Source organism: Cricetulus griseus (genome assembly GCF_003668045.3).
Source record: "Cricetulus griseus strain 17A/GY chromosome 1 unlocalized genomic scaffold, alternate assembly CriGri-PICRH-1.0 chr1_0, whole genome shotgun sequence".
Taxonomy (NCBI): domain Eukaryota; kingdom Metazoa; phylum Chordata; class Mammalia; order Rodentia; family Cricetidae; genus Cricetulus; species Cricetulus griseus.
In genome coordinates this window covers 73,540,466-73,564,366 of record NW_023276806.1, presented here as the reverse complement: position 1 = coordinate 73,564,366, position 23,901 = coordinate 73,540,466, and the positions used below count along the sequence as shown (strand labels likewise).

The 23,901-nt window shown below is 36.0% G+C and overlaps 1 protein-coding gene across 3 annotated transcripts in view; it reads right to left on the bottom strand.

Moving 5' to 3' along the window:
- The window catches only part of Gria2 (glutamate ionotropic receptor AMPA type subunit 2), a 129,056-nt gene that overhangs the window by 41,729 nt on the left and 63,426 nt on the right, over window positions 1–23,901 (bottom strand). For all 3 annotated transcript variants that reach the window (XM_027392921.2, XM_027392918.2, XM_027392917.2), the window contains exons 3-5: window positions 17,508–17,747; window positions 8,944–9,140; window positions 3,530–3,583 (exon numbers count right to left, since the gene is read on the bottom strand). In XM_027392921.2, coding sequence (XP_027248722.1) covers window positions 3,530–3,583; window positions 8,944–9,140; window positions 17,508–17,747 — 491 coding nt within the window. The remainder of the gene's footprint in view (window positions 1–3,529; window positions 3,584–8,943; window positions 9,141–17,507; window positions 17,748–23,901) is intronic.

Sequence of the window (23,901 nt, the reverse complement as noted above, 5' to 3'; positions counted from 1 at the left end):
ATTCCTTGGATTTCTAGTGTGCAAGGCTCATCCAGATGCCAGCTGTAAGACAGGAGGAGTGGTCACTGGTCTTTTCCCATTAGATTCGGTTCTATGCCATTTAGAAACTTACAGTCCTCAAAGCAAGTATATATGTTGTATGTATGTGTTTAAATTCTGGGAGCTGAGTGATGGGGGAACAAGATGGGATGTTCAGAATTCTGTATGAGGACTTTCACTTTCTGTTAGTCCAGTTATATCTGCATAATTTTCTGAAAAGTAATATGAACCAGAGATAAAATATGTGCTTGGTGGTCACCGGCTTGTTGGGTGTGTGTGGAGAGAATACTTTGGGTGTCCATTTATTTCTTTCAAAGGACTTTGAGTCAAATATATTATAGTAAATATTCTCGTTGGTGCACCTAACTGTCCTGGGACACATTTGAGAGGTTCAGCTCATGTTTGGGTCCATAAGAGTACCCCTGTTCTAGAAAATGACTTATGCCCATAAGTTTTGTTGGCAGGATTTCCCAGAGACAATGGAAGCCATGCCATTACAGTCCTAGGCCAGTGACAAAATTATTTGGTTTCTAGGTTCAAAATCCCCCCTGCCTTAACTCACATTGGAGAAGAATAATGCAGTTTATGTAACACAGAGCTCAACGGAATCAGACTGAATCCAAATATCAACTGAAGCCCTTTCTTTCTTAGCTACTTTCTCCTCTGTTGCTCCCTCGCAGGTTGCAGCTAACATCACATTCTTAGTAATGTATGCATGGAGCCCATGCCCGGCTCTGTGTCTAGGAACCAAGGAAGGGTGGACAGCAAGAGCAGGGGTTACCTGTCTGCTTCCCCTGTCACATTTTACATTCTTCTCCCTTCTCTTTGCCCTGCCTCATGCCTCACCTGTTCAGTTCCCTAAGATAAATAAGCCTCCAACTTCTTGTCTTCCTGGCATTTTTGTTCTTATCTTCTCTTTTATTGTTCTCATCTTCTCTTTCATTTTATTCATTTGTTGTTATTTTACTGTGATTATGCAATACTTTGTACTGAAGGCTTTGATAAGGTTTCATGCTGCCCTATATAAGGATCTGAGTTTTCCAAATTTTCCTTTCTTTACTCCTTTGCAAAATTTCTATTTATAAAAAAGAGGGGGAATATAAGAAGGAGAAAGAGGATGAGAAGGAAGAAGAGGGGGAGGAGTATCTGAAGTGAGAGTGAAAGACAAAAACAGAACAAGATCAGGGAGATCAAAGCCTGGCAACTCAGTTGTCAACAAATCACCAAATCAAAACCATCATATTGCTCAAGGAAGGTGTATTCACAAGACTTAAATCAAGTGACTCATCACCAATAACTAAAATCTGAGCTTTTAGAAGACCTCTAAAAATTCTAGCATTGTAGAACTTACACTTCCTTTATCATTATCAATAAGTTAAATCCAAGATTACAGCAGAGATGAGAAACACAAACACAAGATCCTATGACCAATCCCTCATCCTATTAGGGACCAGCTGTCCTTTCAAATGCTGCAACAAGAACTTAATAGCAGCCTGAAACTGAAGAACCAAGACCATTATTTAGCAATTCTTAAATAGATTAATCAATATGCGAGGATTTTAAAGAACCTTTCGCAATCATCTCTTCTAACATGCATAAGATACTAGCCAGAGGGAAACTGTTAATTTTCTATTGAGAATGGAAAATGAAAACCCTTCAACATCAGGTGGCATTTTTCAGATTTCAAAGTATTGAAATGTCTAAACTCTCAGAGGTAACATCAAAATCAGGACTTCTTCACTAATTGAATTACCAGAAGTTTATGAGGAGAGGAAATCAAGGGTCTGGGAAAGGGAAAACAGATCCACCTTCAGCTTTCGTACGTATTTAGGTAGTTTTCTAAACAGAATCATGACAAGAGCATGCACTTGCTCACTTAGACAGTTGTTTCCTTTTTCATGACATTACAAATCAATTCTCAAATTGATGAGACACCTTCTGTCATTATTTCTCAATGTTCCAATATAATCGTCTCCATCTGGACATTTTAAAAGATCACAGCTTTCACTGTGGCTCTGTACTGTTCACCAAATGGCACATTTCACACAGGGGACTGAGTGTACAGGCTGTTCTGGGTCTGGAACACAGCTCAGCAAAGCCTGATTGCAGAACTTCGTTTCCTATTAACCCTTGTGTCTACACAGAGTATTTCCCAATCTGCCAGACACACACTAAAAGCCCAGAGAATTGTCAGAGCAATAATCATGCCAACAAAGAGAAATTGCATCTTGAACAGCCAACTTCTTCCACACTCAGGCCACTCATTGATACTGACTTGAGTGTTTTCAGCGATAACACTATTGCAAATTTGTTCTATTTTGGGTGTGTGTTCCTGTCATACCATGGATGTTTTCTGAGGTACAAGCTGATACTCCATAAGCCTAAAAAGAAGTCTGCATTTGCATAAATACAAGGCATTTGTGGAGTCCTGTCTATCACATGATCTAGAGTAAACCTGCATTTGCAGCCTCTCTCCCTTTTTTCAACATATTTTTCTGACTTTGTGCATGAGGTGGTGCAGAGATTATTTCCAACAAACAGGATCCTAGCTACGCAAAAACCATGAAGAAAAACAAACATGAGTTCATTGCTCTTTTAAAGCTAATTTTATAAATAAAAACAAATGTTCAATAATCTAAATTGATTGGCTATAATTAAGAAAGAAACAACCAAAAAATATAATTAGCTAATCTGCTTTTCAATATATATTGATTGGACAAGAATCCCGATGAGAACATGATCTACTCTTATAAGGACTCAGTTTTCATTTCATTGTGTTACTATGGTGAAAATCAGAAATGAAATATTTTAAGACATTACTATTACATTTTATTGACATTATATTATCATATTTTTAGATTTACTTCCTCATAAATGTGCCTCAATTTCAGATATTAAAAATTCAAGTGAGAATGCCTACAAAAAGTTTATAAAACACAATGACAGGAAATGGATTATTAGATAGTTAAACTTCACATTTTTTAAAGGCTTCTCCTAGTATAGAATTTTCAAGATAATTTTTAGCAAATATTGTTGTGAAGATATTTATATCACATATAATAATCAGAACTAATCTAAAGTTTTAGGTTGAGAAGTAAACCTAAAGCAACTAAATAAATTATTTCATTTCTCAACTATAAAGTATAATCAGATTATATTTTTAAAATACCTTTATGAATGATGATCATTATAAATTAATATATTCAACTAAAAAGATTATGTAGGGGCACCAGGGAGATGACTCTATATTTATGAGCACTGGTTAGTTCTCCAGAGGACCAGGGTTAAATTCCCAGCACTCTTATGATGAATCCCAACTATATGCAACTCCAGTTCTAGGAAATCCTAGGCCCTCATCTGGAATCTACAGGTACTGTATGCACATGGTACACAGACATACATGTAGACTAAATATTTATATCCATAAAATATAAATAAATCTGAATTAAAACTTAGCATATAGTAAAATAATGCCAATTAATTCACCTACCAGATTTGCAATGATATAGTGGTACCCTTTAACATGTTTTCCAATGGTAATAACCTAGCAAAGATAAAAACACAAACATTTAATACATTCAATGAACAATACAAAATTATGGCTATGATGATCTGATTAGCAAAAGTTAGAATTTGGGGTTTTATATTATGCTAGTCATGTTTAATAAAAAATTTTCATCAAATACAGACAATGTTTCTCAGGAAAAGGTAATAATTCACTTTAGTGCTTAACAAATATTATCTATTAAAAAGTCAATCACTAAACAAAAATAACTTTTTAATAGTGAATATATGCCCATATATTTTGGGGGGATATAGACTCAAATATGTTTAATCCAAAACAAGTCATAATTATATATCTATCATTATATATCTTTGTCTTCCTAATAAACAACCACCTAAAATAAGCATCTGAAATATAATAGCTATGTATCTATATACATTAGGCATGCATTGAGTTTATAGAATGATAATGGGAATTAATGATCAAATATAATATTCTTGATACACTTGTCATTTCCCTTCAGTGTCCTTTATAATTGGTGCAGAGAATAAGTGCAGGTAAATGGCCTTGAAGTAGTAGAGTACAGAGATGCACCTAGTGACAAACCCAGTGTAAAATGAAAATAACTTGGGTGAAAAATGCATTTAGTTCTCTTAATCTACTATCCTTCATAGCTCATAAACCAAAGTTCAGAGAAATATGGTTTGCTTTCTTTTAGGATTGGGATGTATGAGGCAAAGTGGTGACATATGTCCACAGCCTATCATCTCTAGGGAGTACTATACTAAATTTTGGTATCACGGGCAGGGGGGGAGTTCAAATGGATACCTTCTAGTAAATTTACATGCTTTCCAGTGTATCATAAAGTTGAAAAATCTTAAGATAAGCCATCTAAGTGTAGGGTCATTTACATTCAAAAATAATTTCTTTAAGTTCTATTTATTTGCTATTTTAGAAAAGGTCCCACTGTGCATCCCAGTATCTCCTTGAACTTAGCATGTAGGCCAACTTGACCTCAAACTCTCAGTGACCCTTCTGCCTCAACCTCCAGAGTGCTGGGATTCCAACTATGCACCATCATCCTTTCCATTTTTAAAGAAAATAATCAAATCAATGAAAAGCATGAGACTGCAAGCTAAAACGAAATATGTAAACATTAGTTCACTTTCCTGTTTCTCCTGTTCCCCTTATTAAACAAATTACTAACAACAGTGAACCTGCAAGCTTCCCCAGGTTTATCCTTCATTCCTTCCTCATTCAGACCACATGGGTTTTCTTAACTGGTTTTGCATAATAGCACACTCCTTTAAAACCCATCAAGGCTTTCTGTCTCCTCACTTGGAAATTTCTCCATGTTACAACATCCATGTATTAGTAACATGCAAGTTGTAACAAATCTCAGTCTAATGGTCACCTCCTGGCTGAAGACTTCTATGATTTTCCATTACCCAAGATACTATCAAGTGCTTACATCAATACAAGATGCAAGACAGAATTTCTAGAAAAGATTTTATAGATATTGTGTCACAGCTGTTTGAAAGGAATTTAGGGTTTACATAGTCTTCTAATCCATTTTTACATCACACAACTGAATTGCCTTTCCCAAGAAATCAGCTCCTCCACATTGAAAGCAGAAGCTTGAAGATATGCTTTTAAGTGAAAAATATTCTAATTCATCTCAGCTTTATCAGCATGCATTTTGTCCATAAATATCTTAAGAACATTTGTTGATTCTGCCTATCAAGAAGCTACCATGTGAATGTCCCTGTTTTCCATCGGAGAATTAAGATGAGCAGTACAAACATTAGCAGTTGTCCCTACTTCTGTTTTCTGAGAAAAAAAGTGGATATGAAATTCACTAGGTTACAGTCTTTATAGATGTTAGTGTTAGCCATAGTAGCCATTATAATTTTGTAGCCAGGTGTTGGTGGTGCACACCTTTAATCCCAGCACTCAGGAGGCAGAGGCAGGTGGATCTCTGTGAGTTTGAGATGAGCCTGGTCTACAAGAGCTAGTTCCAGACAGCCTCCAAAAGCCACAGAGAAACTCTGTCTTGAAAAACCAAAAAAAAAATTATGCTAATTTACAAGTGTTTTGATGGCTTGAACACTTCTCTGATCACAAGTAGAAATAAGTGTTTTTAGGATTTTATCAAATAATGAAATAGTCCCAATCTAATGCAGGTTAATTCTGCTGTTAATTTCCAGATGCCATGAAGATAAAGAATTTTGCCTCCATTCTCTTGCAAAAATTAGTTGAATGAATTAACAATAAAGTGTCATTTTTCTTAAGATGTGCCTTATCGACACCTTGTACTTCGTGAATGCTTCTGGAAGAACATCATAACCTAATCTAAATTATTCATTCAGTAATCCTCTCCCAGAAAAATTTGTCCTTTTTCAGTCATTATACATCTATGTTGTGATTATGTAATGATAGCATAACTTTCTTTGATGGGATTTGCCATGTTTTATTTAATGATGCTTCTTTAGACATATTTCAGTGTCTACACAGAAAGCTTTAGAGACTTGGCATGTTCATTCAAAAATAAATGAATGGCTCAAAGCTAGCCCAATACCACCATTTGTATAAATAATTACTCTCAAAAGATGGGTAAATCATCCTCCATCCATTATAGGTCACTTACATAGTTTAGATCTTATATGATCCACCCATAGCCCATGTGTTAAATGTTTGGTCCTCATTTTGGTGCTTTTAGAAGGTGGCACATGCTTTATGAGATAGGATATAGTGTAAAGAATTTAGAATATTAGAGGAGTTTCCTTGAGGGGATAGAGAGACTCTGATCTCTTCCCGTCTCTCCTTTGCTTTCCAGCTACACTTAAGTGAGTAGTATCTTCCAACACATATGCCTATCATTATATGTAGTCTTCTCACTAGCTGGAAAATTACAGGCAACTGACTATGAATGAAAATGTCCAACACAATAAACTGAAATAAATATTTCCTCTCTATAATTTGATTTACCCTACTATTTGTTATAGTAGCAGAAATCTGAGTAGGTGAGCTTTATATGCTATAATTTTTCATACCATATCTGTATTCATTTTCTTCCATTATAGGCTCATGAGGTTTGAATAGCTGCCTTACTTGTCATTCTTTGCATCCTTCACTTAGGTAATACATGCTAATTAAGTGATATGCCATCCGTTTGTGCACTCACATAATATACTAATAGAGGTGTACATTACTGATATACATATGTAAAACAATGCTTTCTAAGTGATGTGCTGCATGGAGACTTACATAACTGTCATTACAGATTTTTGCTTCAAATGTTGCTTTTTATGGTCCCAGTTTGCTGTGCCATTTCCCTGTTCACATTTTTGAAAGAGACTTTTGTATAAAGGCTTTCACTTGTGTTTATTATGAAGAAGCAGGCATATTTAAATTTTTAAAGCAAACTAGTGAATATTACTAAAATTTAGCTTTAATGGAAACCTCCTATGAAATACAAATGTGATTTCGAAGTGCGCATTTCAAAAAGAGGTCTACAATAACAGTCATCCTATCTTAATCTCCTGAGACCAGAATCAAGATTTTTAAATGGAAATTATTCTCTCTTGCATATAATTGATTCTTTTACAGGTCACATTAGCTTGATTTAGTTATTTAATTCTTCATTACGACACTCCATTTTTATTTCTTAAGGCCTATATTATATATCAATTAAGGCTCCTAAATACTTGTTTCTAGAGTTGTTGTCTTGAATACATTAGTGATTTTCAATTTTTATCTCAAAAGACTAGAAAGAGCATAAATGCATACACAACTTTGTATTTTCTTTCCAAACTTATATACTTTCTTTTTAAAAAATAAACTTTCATTTAAATTAAAAACAATCTTATTTTACATGCCAATCCCAGTTCCCTCTCCCTCCAGCCCTCCCATGCTCCCCTCCAATCCCCATCTCACCCCCCATTCACTCCCCAGAGAGGATGAGACCTCCCATGAGGGATCATTAAAGTCTGACACATCATTTGGGGCAGGACCTAGATCCTTCCCCATGTACCTAGACTGACAGAGTATCCCTCCATAGGGAATGGACTCCCAAAGCCCATTTGTTTAGTAGAGATAAATACTGCTTTCACTGTTTTATTTACTTTCAAGGAAGAAATAGCTGCAATCAGTCTCCCCTCCACTGTCTTTCTGTCTCTCTGTCTCTGTCTCTCTGTCTCTTTCTCTCTCTAACACACACACACACAAACACACACACACACACACACACACACACACACACACACACACCAGCTAGGACTAATAAAGGATGCCTTACTAAGCAAACTGTGAAACATGCTTTGTCAGTTTCTCTGCCCTTCTTACTATGTTCTTACATTACCACTTCATGGTTGTCCTATCCTGAACTGTCTTATCTAGCACAAGGCAGTGTGATAAGAACAGACAAAAACATTCTCCTGTCTAATGTAATTATTTTTCTAGCACCTAAATGGGTACTGTTGACTTCCCACATCTTAAACATGGTCTGATTGCATTTCCTTAACATTTTAATTTCATAGATTTTTAAGTAGACATAAATTTCTGATATGTATGCAAAACCAAAACATGCTTCTTACAAAAAAATACCTCCTCTTTCTAGAAATGTAGACATAGTGTAATGATTTGAATAAGAATATCCTCCATAAGTCCATATACTTGAATGCTTAGTTACCAGGGAGTGGAACTATTTGATAGGGTTATAAGGACTAGGAGGTGTGACTTCTTTGGAGGAAGTGTATCACTGGGGGTGGGCTTTGAAGTTTCAAATGTCAATGCCAAACCCTACCTTCCTTTCTGTGTCTACAGATCAGGATGAAGCTCTCCAATACCATGCTTCCATTCCTGCTACCAAGCTCCCTGGCATAAAGATAATGGACTAAGCCTCTGAAACTGTAAGTAAGTCCCTAATTAAATGTATTCTCTTGGAAGAATTGACATGACCATAGTGTCTCTTCATATCAGTGAAAATCGACTAACACATAGATATAAAATAACATAGGCTTTGTATATTGTTTTGAAACAATCATATATAAACCCCAAACCAATTCACTTTTGCCTTAGGACATCAGACTTGTTTTGGCTTAATTAAATCTAAAGTTTCCAACACAGAAAAGCATGTGCAGGTTTAGGACAAAGCTTATGTGAAATATGAAAGTTGAGTATATATAATGAATTTATTCAATGATAAAACCAATCTGTCAGCATTATTGACAGCCATCTGCCATTGCTTACTGGAGCTAGAGATAATTCAATTGATGATCTTTGCTGCATTGTACATAAACTATAAACTGAAAACTGCTGTTCAAGCATCTTGTAGAATGATCCTTGCCAGTGCTGATGCTGCATGCATAGTCTATATTTGGCAGAAAACAGAGGCAAACCTGGTCCACAATGTCATTCACTTTATCCCTTTCACAGTCAAGGATTACACGCCGTTCTTTTTTTAACTCCAGGTCTTGAAAGAGCGATCTGTAGGTCTCATCTTTCTTGTCATTGTTAATGTTCCCCACATTGATAGCAGTCACCTGCCATTTCTTCTCAGCAGCAGAATCCAGCACAGCTTGCAGTGTTGATAAGCCTGCAATGGGAAGACAATGGGCAAGGATGACTGATGAAGATACAGGAGAAGCTCAGAGCCCGAGTGGGAAATGGCCTCTTAACATCTAAATTGTTAAGCTTGATTATTTGTAGAGCTATGGGGAGGCTGAATTCTAATAGAAGCTATGATTTTTATCAATATCTGCTTATGTCTGTGTCAGATTAAAAAGGCAAAAACAAAAATGCCAAAGAAAATTTGGATCACATTCTTTATAACTTTGAGATGTGTTTCTTGTAACATGCTGATATACAAGATCTTTAATATCTCCAAATTAAGCATAATTTAAAAAAACCCAAGCATCTTTCACTTTATAGAAGGCAAAATGGTTTTAGGTGAATGTAGTAGTCCAGCATTTTGTACTAGTAACTCTGACAGGGTTTAGTACATATCACACAGACTCCCTGAGCAACTGAATACCACAGCCAGTGATGGCTAAGAGGCTGCCATGCACCCTTTGTTGTCTCCAGTTATCAGCCAAATGAAGGTTTTTTTCTTCTTCTGCAGCCTTCTGGTGTACTTTTGTTGTTGGAGTTGTTCTCATGGATATTAAACTATTCATTTTTTTAACCAGATGGTGGCAGTTATTTCTCTAGTACAGACTTACCTCATTTCCTAAATATAAAAGTATTTTTTCCTATTTGTTAACAACTTTTGTTATAAGGTATTATTGCTTCAGCATATGTCCCTGTGGTATTTAGTTATACGTAAAGTGAAGCATGTTTAGAATTTTAGGACCAATAACCAGGGTCAGGGTTGTTTTTTGAAGAGCTAAATTTACAGTTTGGTGCTACAAAAGATAATAGATTTCTTGTCTTTCATATAATTCCAGCTGTTCTCACTGAAGCCAAGTTCATCACGTAGAAGAATAACTTCATGGAAACATGATTGCAAGGTCCCATAAAGAATTCAGACTCAATATATCATCTTCCTCATTCCAGAATGATCTGAATACTTCTAAAACTACAGCAATCTGTTTTTTTTTATTGTATGGTGTGTAATTTAGCTGATATGACCATTATCTGTTTAAAATCTAAGTTCAAATACTAAATTTACAATGGCCAGAAAGGGAGCAGCTATTTGTTTTGTCCACCAATATTTCAAGTTATAAAATATTACTGACAATAATATGGATTCTGTATTAGTCATAAGTAGACAAAGTGATTTAGAACATCTTTTGATATTGGCAAACAAGTAAATTCATCAAACGGCATATGCCAAAGGCTGAAGGTTATACCACTTATAGCTTATTTAATAAAGATGAGGAAAATGCAGCATACGTCAAAATCATAATGGCAACAGACTCAAGGAACTAATATTTATTTGATTTAATCCCATGAAATCACAATTAAAATAAGTGTTAAGAATGTGTGTTTACTTTAGATGTATTAGAACCAATTAACTATTTTGAAAAGGGAAACAAGCAAGAACTGTGGGATTGCAGAGGCATTTCCCTGTTTTTCCCATGTGGAATATACTCAAGGTGAAGATAAAATCAAGTTTTTTTTTTTCCTGTAGACATAATCCAGCTAATACACAATGAAAGCACATGAGTTCAGAATCAGCATTGTGTAACTTCCACTGAAGTTTGTGAGTCAAGACAACAACTGTTAACTATTCTCTACCACCTGTGATACAGTTGAACTGATATGCAAAAATGAATCTTATCAAGCTCTCAATTTTGCAGGGAATATATTAATACATATTGAGCCCCATGGTGTTAGATCATCAAACTCTAGAACAGGAAGCAGATCACATAATAGCAATGCTAACAAAATATATTAACCAATCTGTGATCTTAGGTCTGTCAACGGTAAAACAGGAAAGTTATGAATTTTAGACCTGGTCTCCAAACAAATCCTTGGCATGTTTTTCTAATATAGTTTATAAAGAAGATTAAAAATAATTTAACTTTAGTAGATAGTACATAACAGGATGAACTTAAAGCAGTCTTGGGGGAGATTAATTAACTAATTAATTAATTAATTAATTGTGTCTGTTTTTATATTAAAAAATAGAGATAAACATGAATTTCCCAAGGTGTAACAAAGAGCTCTAAAAACCTTTTAGTGATGAAGTCTTAGAACCTATAATAAAGCACCTGTAATTGCTGTTCACTCAGGACAAATTCAATCCTTCCAAGCTGTAATTCAAGTACCTTGTCTGCTTCTTATCACCAATAAAGGCAGAATACACACATCTGGTCACCTCAGCTATTCAATGGCTACAAGTTGCTTGAAAATACATTTTGTAACTACTCCATTGTCTTTTCTACCTTCCAATTATCAGACGTGTGCCTCTAGTCACCTTAAATACATGACCATCAATAAAAGTCACACCTTCCGGATTTTATCATTTTAGAAATCCTCAGAAGCCTCCTTTACTCTGTGTGCTAAGATATTTTATTGTATTTAATTAAACAATGAAATTTCCAAACCAAATACTTCAAGTGTTAATGTATTTGGCATTGTCTGGTTTTTGGCAGACAGTATAAGAAAATGTACATGTAAATTTGCTTATAAATGTGTAAGTGGATTTCATCAGGTGATAAATTTAAGCCTGAAATTTATTGGCAGTTCACAATGTCAAAGAAGATAGAGGTAATATATAAAAGAAAAGATAATGAATCTTTTAAATACCTTACTTCCAAACTCATTTATTCTATGTCACAAGTAATGTGCACTCAGTGTAGACTCTTCATTATTGAAACTCTTAGTATTAATATTTTGGAAGCTGTGTAACCTGACACAAATTACTTCTACTTAAAAGCTCAACTTCTCAAATAGTGCTCTATCAGATTTGACACATTCTGTCAGTTGACATTGCATAATGCCACATCAGTCATTCACAGGCTGAGGTCAGATCTTACCCCAAATTTGAAGTGACTATTGCACCTTGCTCAAGAATCTACTCCCTTAGATTATTCTTCAGTGGAAGCCACAGACTCTCTCAAGATCAGCTACTCAATTTCCTCCTTCTTCACAGCTGACAATCTTGTAAGATCTCTATTGACAGATTTCTTCACAGTTCATACAAGACTTTTAAAATCATGATACTGACTCACTGCCTGCTCTCCTAAGGGGACAATGTTTTTAAATTACATATCACTAAAAGCATGTGTTCTAGCTACAAAGATGCAACTAAACTCTTCTTTCACAACCCAAGTCCACATTGCTGTTCTTAGCCCTACAATTGAATTAGGAGATAAAGTAAGCTGAGCTTTTCCCTTCTCGTATGAAATGGCACAGAGATTTCCTCATAGGTACTTGAATCCATTAATTCAGATAGAAATGTGTGTGGGAATCAGAAGCTCTGCAGAAACACAGGCTCATGTAGAACTATCAGTGAGCATTATTCACTCAACCCAGATACTTATTCTACCGTGTCATGTCATTTTGCTTACTTCTTATTTCTGAACAATTTATCAAAAAGAAAAATGTTGAGATGGACAGCTAGCTGTTCATGTAAAGTCGGAAGGAAAATTGAAACAATAAGTATCCCTTTTAATCATTTTAAATACAATCTTAAAACTTTCCATTTATGAGTCCTAAGTTCTCAGTGCTACTTAATTCTTAAGCATTTGGATATAAAAAGAAATGGCTAGTTCAACATTGTTAGCAATAGGTTCTCTATACATGACCTAATATAAGCTGATAATTTTTCTAAAGTTAAAAAAATCACTAGAAGTAATGCTAATTTCATTTATCCCCACTGCCCATAAAAATGAGAGAAAATTAGAGAAAACATGGCTTGAAAATCTTTTCATTTACTTATTAAGGGTTATAATGTAAAATGATAAGTGTTCAAAGGCATATTCCATTCAGAACCGTCCTCATTCTTAAAATTACTGTTTTTTATAAAAATTTCATTACCTCATTCATTCTAGGCAGTGTAATTAATATGCATGCTCACTAACTCATGGCACTGTGCCTATACTATATTATATTAATATGTATTTGCCTCACCAGCTTTCTCAAGACATTAGAGAAAAAATGTTTGGAAGAATTTTAGTTCTATGCTAGATGACTTCTTTGACCAGGAATCGAGTTCCTTCCCTTTGATGGATAAACAGTCTTAGTTCAAAATTAAAACCAATATATAAATATAGAAATGAGACATTGATTCTGTTTTTACTTACTGTACAGAGAAATGTATTCCCTTCCTTCATTGACATTGAAACAATAAAGACATCATTGGACTCAAATTCAAATATGTTGCACCTGTACCCAAAGATCAAAATTGTAGGCCCGAGAGTCTGACAGAGGGGCCCATTACTCTAGTTGAAAATGTTACAATGTTCCATCACAGTACTCCCAGTGCACTAATAGCACAAGGCTTTTAGGAAGGGCACAGAGTCCTCAAGGAGGATCAGACTGCTGCCAAGTAGCTGGACAAAGAGAAGAGACCAGCAATTCTGAAATGTCAGCAGGAATGTGAGGAACAGCATCTGATTTCCTGTCACAGGGAAACTGAGATTGGTGGAAGATGACTCCATACACAGATCACAGCACCAAGGCTTTCCATGGTTCTGCAGTAGTATAATCTTGGAATTTGGATGGATTTGGGGAAACAAGGTTAAATTAATTACAGTATTCATTAAGAGTAGAATGATGAAACAAATTATGTCTAAGTCTCTTTCATCTGGTTTATAAATCTGGGGAGACTATTGTTGGGGAGGGAATTTTAATGTCTAGATTGCATTCTATTCAAAGGAGCTTTTATTTGCTGAACATCATAGTGTGACACTATACACTACACAAATCCATGTAATCAATGAGGTAGATAAGAACAGAACCTTCAATGATGTCAGTTGATAGAGGAGATTATGAAACCCTTTTAAAAAGTATGATCAATAAGAATAAAGTATCACAGGTAGGCCCTCCACAGCAGGTACCACTACAGTGAGGAGGGAGCCCATGAGAGCAACGGGAAAATAGGAAAGAAAGCAGTTTACAGAATAAATGCATTGATAATATTAACATTAAACAAAGTCATAAAAATAAGTCACTAACAAGACAAATGTAGACAGCAATAATCCCATTTCCATTAGCCAAATAAAATAGAACATAAAGGCCAAGGCCATTTCCGTGTTTGAGAGTCGTACATATTTATCTCCTGAAATAGTTGTCAGTGGAAGGATTGAGTAACACTTAACACATTACAACATCCGCAGCTACTTGATAATACCTCAAAAGTGTGCCCATAAGGTCACTTTGGCTTTAATATATAATTACTTAACATTATGACACTAATGTTCTTTGGCCAACACATGTACTTGACTCAAATCAATTTGTATAATTTAATAATTAGAGATTATCTCATCCTTCCAGTTTTATTTAATATTTTTAAAGTATTAATAAAATGTTGTAAAGTGTCCCAGATTTTCTCGAAAAGCACAGAAAGTCTGCCAGTCTTCACTTCATAGTTTCCCAGTTCCTTTTATTTCTGAGTATCGCTCTTACAGTCTTTGTGGTTCTCTTCCTCTGTTTAAGTCAACTGTTGTGTATTTGAATATTTTTGAGACTTACTTCTTTTTCATTAAGAATAGATTCTTCTTTCATACAATACACAGACCACAGTTTCTTCTCCCTCCACTTCTCCCAGCTCCTCACAACCTCCTCTCTCCCCCAGATCTAATCCCCTTCCATCTTCTCTTTAGAAAAGAACAGGCTTCCATGAGACAGTACCCAAACAGGACAAAACAAGATACAAAAAGCCATGACAAAAGCTCTCATATGGTGTCTGGACAAAGCAATAGGAAGAAAAGAGTCCCAGGAGCAGGCGAAAGAGTCAGAGATATACCCACTCTCATTCACTTTTAACCGATGGGAATAACAGATTGAAGGCAAGGACAAGAGTGAGGTATATTCATAAACTAGAGCCATCTTTGGCTTCATTCACAAGCAAAATTTATTCAGCTTTTGCCCCTTCAACTGATTCAGCTTCTAATATCAGATCAAATTTAACATGCCCTAACATTAATTACTTATAGTTCTGCTTGCCTAGTTATGAACCTCATACACAGTGTGAAGAGTGCCCCTTGGTAGTGCCTTATTGCAGCTAATAGTAAAGCCACAAATAACAAACAGGTCCTATTCTTGGTGACTAAATCAGTTCCTGGAATGTAGTAAGAGCTCAATAAATAGTTCTCAAGTGACAAAATCAATGACACTTTTAATTATGATTTGTTATACACCTAGGAACTGTTATACACCTTACATTGCTTTGTAAGAAAATGCCATTGTGACAGGTGTCTCTCAGGAAATGATATATTAAAACAGACATCAATAGCCTCTACAAATTTGAGCTATGTGCAGACATTTAAGGAAAAAGAGTTTGGCCCATGCCAGAAAGTGAAAGAAGGTCAATCAGATTAAGGATTTAGATTTAATGAATAAGCAAGTCTGGATAACTCACTGCAGAACTGGGCAGGACCCAAATATCATAAAGCCTGAAAGCCAGGCTGAGAATTTCAATGTTCTACCTCTTACAATGCAAAAGAGCCATTGACATCTTTCAAGCAAGTGGGAGGGAGATTGATGCTGCCAAAACAAACACATTTAAAATACTTCAGACTGCTTTGTTGAAAATGGATCACATAGAGACCAGTCTGGCACTAAGGAGATAAATACTGAATGTGTGGTGGTACATTGGCCTGCGGGGATAGGTCCAAACAAAAAAAAAAGTCTCTAAATATAAACTACATATAGATGAACATCACTATGATGTAAGTATGAGTAATGGATTTAAAACATACCCAAGTTTTAGTGAAACCATTTCCAAAAAAGTGGCCGAAGAGCAAAGGGGAAGGCTAAGTACTAATAAGCTCAGTTGCAGAGGGCTTTTTATTATATTCACAGGAAGCCCATATTAAAGTCATCTTGAACCTTGAAATCTACATTTACCATCATGCCTTTGTAGTTTACATTCATAGAGTAGACATCAAATCTTCCTTCTCAAAATAGGGGACAAAGCTAGTGACACGGTTTTTTATTTTATTTCATTTTAATTTATAGAGTACTGATTGGCTTTTACACAGAGGCCAGTCATGCCAAGGCACAAGGGGCCAGGGCCAGGGAAAGATACCTCACTTGAGAAGGCCTGCCTCAGAACTACTGCAGCCAAGTCTAAGTGATTAATGGAGAATGGATTGATGCTGGCTCCTTTCCAGTCTGCCCTTCAATATAACTAGGTCCCCATCTTGGTCAAAATGGGCTACTGGATTCCATTTGAAACTTTAAGTACTCTAAGAAGTGAGCTGATGAAGGAAGCACTTTGGAGATTAGCTATGCTTATATGAAATTCTATTTTTTTCATCTTTTTTTATTTGAATTAGAAACAAGATTATTTTACATGTCAATCCCAGTTCCCACTCCCTCCCCTCCTCTTCTACCACACCCCCCAACTAAAACACTACCTATCACAAATCCTTTCTGCTCCCCAGGGAGGGTGAGGCCAAATTCTTTACCCTCTTGCCTTTGCTTATGGGTAGTCTCCAAGGACACATGAACATCCACACAAAATATTTCATACAATGTGAGGTATGCACAGACTTACATATGCTCATCACAGGTCTGATGAATGTTGAGAAGACCTTGGCTTCTAAACCCCAAAAGCAGGCCTTCTAATGTTAACCTTTACAACAAAGAATATAGAAATATAAAGAATTCCCCATCTCCAAATTAGTACACTGATATAACACAAAATTTCCTATGGAATGATATAAAGCAGCTTGGGTTATATACCAGAGCCTTGTGCTGGACTATCCTACACACACGTAGATCATGATTTCATGATCAACATGTATAACTTTTCTGAGGTTCAGAGACCTTATGTTACAGCAAGGTGACTTTCTTCCTGAAAAAATCTTTTACATTAAACAAGATTTAGTAACTATAAACTACTTTAAAACTTTCTACTTAAATGCTTATATAAAATTCCTTTAAGTCACTTCTGCTCTGATTAGGACCATAGCCATTCTGGGATCTTTGTTGCTCAAATGACAAGCTGTTTTATGCTAGGATGAAACACTAAGTCATTAGGTTCTCACAGACTATCCGTATCAACTGTGCTCTCAAATACTGAGTGTGCATTCTATGTGCCGTTGTTGTTGTTGTTTTATTTTGGTTTGATTTTTTTGTTTGTTTTGGTTTTGATTTTTTGTTTCATTTTGTTTTACTTTAAGCATGTATCTATATGTTAAAATTGCATTATTCATTTACGTAGCAAAATTAAACAAAGAAATTCTTAGGCATTCATACACTTTCATAGTACTATAGCACCACATGCAAATGCCAGGGGCAAACACTGTGTTTGTCCCATTAAAAGGGGATACATTCTGTCACCTACCTCTGTCACTGTCGTAGAGGTATGCAAACTTATCCCATTGGTAGTACTCAATCAAGCTAAGGAGTGCTCCTTTGAGGTCTGGTCGCATCTGGATGACAAATGGATGTGTGCCATCTGTTGGAAAGCTAGGTGTGATGAAGGACACATGGAGTGTACCACAGAACGAGGTTATGGTATTTACAGACTTCTTGTCATAAAATCCAAAAATTGCGTAGACTCCTCTTGAGAACTGGGAGCAGACTGGAAATTGGAAATACAGAAAGTAAAAGCTAGTTAATCATCATGTAATCACATTGATTGTGGTGAAAGGCAATGTCCCTTCATATAAAGTACAAATTCATTACCAGGTCAAAAGAAATAACAAGTTAACATTAATGACTCATCAAAATTTTGGGGAACTTATTTACTTAGCATTCATTTAGATGAACCAAAAAAAAAAACTATAAAGGATTAAAAGTAGCAAATGAGGCTACAAGAAAATACACAGATTGTTTAACAAACTTTACATGGGGAAATATATTTTAGGACAATTTTTAAAACATATAAGTCATTAGGGTTTTAAATTTTTTAATTTTAATTAAAATACAATTAAATACCCTTTCCCTTTCTTAGTTCCAATTACTCCTATGTCCTGATTCTCCATTCCTTCTCAAATTTATGAGCTCTTCACTTATTGTCACATACACATAATCAGAAATACAACCTGTTGAATCTGTTTGTTGTTGCTTGTATGTATATGAGTTCATGGCTGAGGGCTTTTTATGGGGTAAACAACTAGGGATCTTATCCCTGAGAAAGGCTAATTCTCTCTCAACAACCATTAGTTGCCCATAGTTTTTTGACTAGGAATGGCATCCCACATGATTTAACCCTTTCACTTTAGAATGACTATGGCTAAGTTTAGAAACAAATTGTAGCTATCTAGACAATATACTCTCTCAAAACAACTTATTCCTAAGAAAATAAGATTTTTAAAAAGGCATTACATGATCTGGGGGGATAATTCAGTAGTAAAATGCATGCTTCATAAGCAAACAACTGAGTTGGAGCCATAGAACCCACATTAAAAAGGCAGCCATAGTGTCATGCATTAGTAATACCATCACTGTGGTGGTAGAGACAGAAAGATCCCTGGGATTCATTAGTCAACTGGCCTAGCCTAATCAGTAAGCCCTAGACTCAATGAGAGACCCTGTATAAAAATAAAGTAGACTGCTATCATGAAGAACAATGCCAAAGTATGACTTCTTTCCTCTTCATTCAAATGCTTACATTAGCATGCTCACCGACACACAAACTCATACCAACACACATATGGTTACACACACACACAAAGAAATTTAAACTGTATTGTTTGGATGATGCTTTATTTAATAAGACCAGTGTTTCCATAGTTCTAATGTTAACCAAAAATCTCTCTGTGAAGAGGAAAATATCACATTTGTCTCAGGTATACAGAGATCTGTCACCAGAGAGGTATCTCCTCTCTGTGTCACTCAATTAGCAATTAAATACATACAATTAAACAAGTTCCTAATTTTACTTGTTTTTTTAAACACTGAGCTTAACCTACATGTTCCTCTGCATATAAAGTAAAAAAAAATACAAGTTAATAAAATATTTTGCCTAAGTACCATTATTTTTAATATAATAGGATATTGTGTTTGAAAGTCATCTTTCTACAGCCCATTGTCTCCTTCAGATATCTCTATCACAGTGAATTAATTGCACATTGACTATTCCCCCCACCTTCCTCTTTCTGGAAGCTCTATCGTAAAGTCAATATATTTAAATGTGTGACTAAGTTTCTTCCCCATTCCACACATCCTACTTCACTAAAAGAGAATTCTTACATCATGCATGTCATATGTCTGCTAAGGTTTGTATTAACACATTTCTTTTTTATGATAAATCTTCAGATATGAGGTTTTATTATCCCTAAAATAATGGTAGAACAATTACCACTTTGTAGTCAGTAAGAGATGCTGTGTTCTGTTGCTGAGTTTGAGGGTCCAACCCTCAGCCCGAACCATGGTAAATAAGGAAATCCAAGAATGTACCAAATGCTACACTTTTTTATCTGAGGGTAAAAAATAATAAATAAATAAATAAATAAATAAATAAATAAATAAATAAGGAAACAGAAACACGGATGCTTTCTGATGGTAACTTCTCTTTACTTCATCTTAAGGAAATCCTCTCTGAAAAATCTGTCTTGCTCCTTTAAAGAGTTTGTGAATTAGCTCTGTATCTCTCCTCCCAAAGCTCTATTCAGCAGCTTCTCCCTAATTAGCTATATAGTTTTCTTTGCTCTCTCCTCTCTCTTTGCCCTGACTTTGCTGCTATCTTTCTCCCTCTGCATCACCACTGCTATTTGTTTGCCTCTGCTGCCTCTGCTAACTTTGCTTCTCTGTTTTCTGCGTCTTCTTCCACTACCAAATGTTTGACAATTACATGTTACATATTTCAGGGACCAACCCATTCTCATAATACATGTTAAGTCACATAGTTTCTCTCAGTTTATGCAATGTTACAATGACCAATGCACATAGCTCTAAGTTGGTGAGAATTTCCAGACAGAAAAATGGCATTGGAAATCAATATTTCACAATAGCAAGTAACTAGCTGGACCTTGAGACGTAGGGAACATATGCAGACTAAAGTTGCTTCAATCTCTGGCCTAGAACTAGTAAAGCAATACTTGGGAAAATGACCTTGTGTATTTATCTCTAAGGTCAACCAATCTGCCTTGAATCTTCTCTGAAGTCTAAAATTAACTTATCTGTGTAAAAGGCTGTCTTTGTGAATGTGAATCCTATGTCATTCCGAGTGAGGCAAAATATCCTAGTATTATTTCCATTCATCAAAACTACACAGCCTAAGCAGAAATCATCCTCTGGACATTCAGAACTACATGTGTGCCCAAGGATCGTAAAATGCACCACCGAAGTGCTATAAAAAGAATCCACAGCTGTTCTGATAGAGAGGTATAGTGGTAGCACTTGAGAATGCTACAGGAACAACCAGTTATCCAGTCAATATCCCCATGGCTTTGCCAAATAGGACTTCCCAACAAGTGGGTCAACTTGCTACATACTGGTTGTCACTGCTGAACAGTCCTATGGCCCTCTGCAATGTTCAAACCTAGGCAGTCTGGATTCAGAATCTAAATGCATACCTATTATACAATATATTTTAAAAGTGCAATTAATGGACTGTCTAGTCAAGTGTTATTGTTCCTGTACTCCTGGCCCCTTTCATTCAGATTTCTTCGGTATAATCAGAAAGGTTTTTTGAAACATCAATATGACTGGATCTCTTTCTGGGAAGTAAAAGCTACTTGGCCCAGGACTCTAATGCACTATAGAAACTATGTGTGACAGTCTTCTAGCCACCAGCCTTTGTGACCAGATGCTTTTGATGGATGCATAGCTGGTATTTTCAGAATGATCCTGAGCATATCAGCACATTCCAAATAAATTACTTCCACATGAAGACAAAACCAATACTATCTTACTTCACTGTGTCTCTCTCACAAACATAAATAGAAATAGATTTGTCTCATAAAAAAGAACCTTGCTAAAATAGATGCAAATTCTGCCTGCTAGTCCCCTGACCTGAGGCCACCAAACCCTTCCTACCCAGAATCCCCCAGAGGGACCTTCAGGTAGTACAAAGCTTCCAGCATCTGCCACCTTTCCAGTCTTACCAGGGGCTCTTTTAGGCCACATTTCCCTCTTCAAGTCCCCTGACCCGAAGCCACCAGACCCTTCCTGCCACTAAATCCCCCAGAGGAGCCTGCAGGCAGTACAAAGAAGCCATTATCCTTGGCACCAATTCCTGTCTTGCCCCTCAAGCCTCCAGGAGAGAGAGAGAGAGAGAGAGAGAGAGAGAGAGAGAGAGAGAGAGAGAGAGAGAGAGAGGAAACCCCACATGCACCCACTGGAAGAAGAAATGGGAAGACGACAGAATGAGAACACATTCAACAACAGAAAGACTCATATGACACCACTAGAGTCTAGGGGTTCTACATCAGCAAGACCTGAACATCCCAATGCAGATGAAGCAGAAGACAATGACCTTAAAAACAACTTCTTGAAAATGATAGAGTCCCTAAAAGAGGAAATGAGACAATCCCTTAAAGAAATGGAAGAAAAAACAAAAAAAAAATGTAAAAAAAAAAAATCAACAAATCTCTTAAAGAAAGCAAGGAAAGCCCAGAAAAAAACAATCAAACAGATGACAGAAACAATTCAAACTGTTCAAGACCTGCAAACTGAAATAGAGACAATAAAGAAAACACAAACTGAGGGATTGCTAGAAATAGAAAAGCTGGGTAAATAATCAGGAACTACAGATGCAAGTATAATCAACAGAATATAAGACATGGGAGAGAGAATCTCAGGTGCTGAAGACACATGAGAGGAAATAGATTCATTGACCAAAGAAAATCTTAAATCCAATAAATCCTTCACATAAAATATCCAGAAAATACGGGACACTGTGAAAAGACCAAACATAAGAATAATAGGTATAGAAGAAGGGAAAGAAACCCAACTCAAATGCACAGAAAATATATTTAACAAAATTATAGAAGAAAATTTTCCCAACATGAAGAAAGACATGCCTATAAAAAAATGTACAAGAAGCTTACTGAACACCAAATAGACTGGATGAAAATAAAAAGTTCCCTTGCCACATAATAATCAAAACCCCAAACATACAGAATAAAGAAAGCACAGTAAAAGCAGCAAAGGAAAATACCTAGTAACTTATAAAGGTAGACCTATCAGAATTATACCTGATTCCTCCATGGAAACTCTGAAAGCCAGAAGGTCCTGGATAGATGTTCTACAAACACTAAGAGACCACAGAAGCCCCTCAGTTGAACTATGGATGGAGAAAATGTGGTATATATACACAAATGGAGTGCTACTCAGCAGGAAAAAAACACAGTGGAAGCTTGAAATTCGCAGGCAAATGAATGGAACTAGAAGAAACCATTCTGAGCAAGATAACTCAGTCACAAAAACGCAAACATGGCATGTACTCACTCATATATGGATCTTAGACATGGTGCAAAGGATTACCAGCCTACAATACACACCTCCAGAGAAGCCAGGAAACAAGGAGGACTTTAAGAGAGACATACATGGTCCCTGGGAGAAGGCAAAAGGGACAAGATTTTCTCAGCAAATTGGGAGCAAGGGGAGAGGAGAGAGGGAGCTAGAAGAATGAGAAGGGGAGAAGAGGAGGGGACAGGAGGACGTGAGGGAGCAGGAAGGTTGATTTGGGAGAAGAATAGAAGACAGAAAGATAAGAGATACCATAATAGAGGGAGACATTATAGGTTTAATGAGAAATCAGGCACTAGGGAAATGTATGGAGATCTACAAAGATGACACCAACAACAATCTAAGCAACAGAGGAGAGGCTACCTTAAATGCCCTCCCCTGATAATGAGAGCCTAGGCCATCCCCCAAATGTTGTGACAGACTTTTCTGATCCCTACATGGAAGGCCTCACCATTCTTGGGGGGTGAGTTGGGGGGTTAGTAGAGGGCATAGGAGAATTGGAAGGAGAGTGAACGGGACATGGGGGATTGATATATAAAATGATTGTTTCTAAATAATAAAAAAAAGGGCAATGGGGAAAAAAAAAACAATATCCGCAGTCAAGAGCAGAGCGATTGAACACATGTTCCCTTGCCAAAAAAAAAAAAAAAACATGCAAATTCTAACAAGCAAATACAGATGATCAGTAAATGTAGCCAACATTTCAATAATTGGATCGTAACTGGAAGGATAGTGATATCAGGTATTCCTCTGCGTGGTCCATATTTCTAAAAGATTTCTGTCTTCAATTAAATATTTTTGACCTTCTACTTACTTCTGTTGTTCTAGCATAAAATTTTCTGGGATTTTAGGTTACATCTGTATAATAGATTTTTGATATCCCCTCTTTTATTTTTAATCTTCTGTAGAATGGGCTGTAGAATATATCAGAGAATAATGAAATGACTCACATATTTCATGTAACTCTGAGATGATATTGTAATATTTTATTCATGTCTTTATTATTTGTTATCCTCTAGGCAAAAAGCTAGCCTTTAATATATTTGATGACTGTGTCTATTCATGATATAGATGGAAAAGACCTTTGGCTGTGAAGTCTTCTAGGCAAACTCAGCAATGATCTCTTACTTTGTACATGAAAACTGATATGGGTGTCTTAAATTTAAATTGGTTATAATTTTTGTTAAATCTTAGTGTGATGATGTAAAAGGGAAGATTCATGTAAAATTCTCCCTGGAGTTACTTAATTTGATTTCCAGGGAAAGGTTGGCATGGCATCTGGACATTATGGGACTATTATGTATTATGATTTATTGATG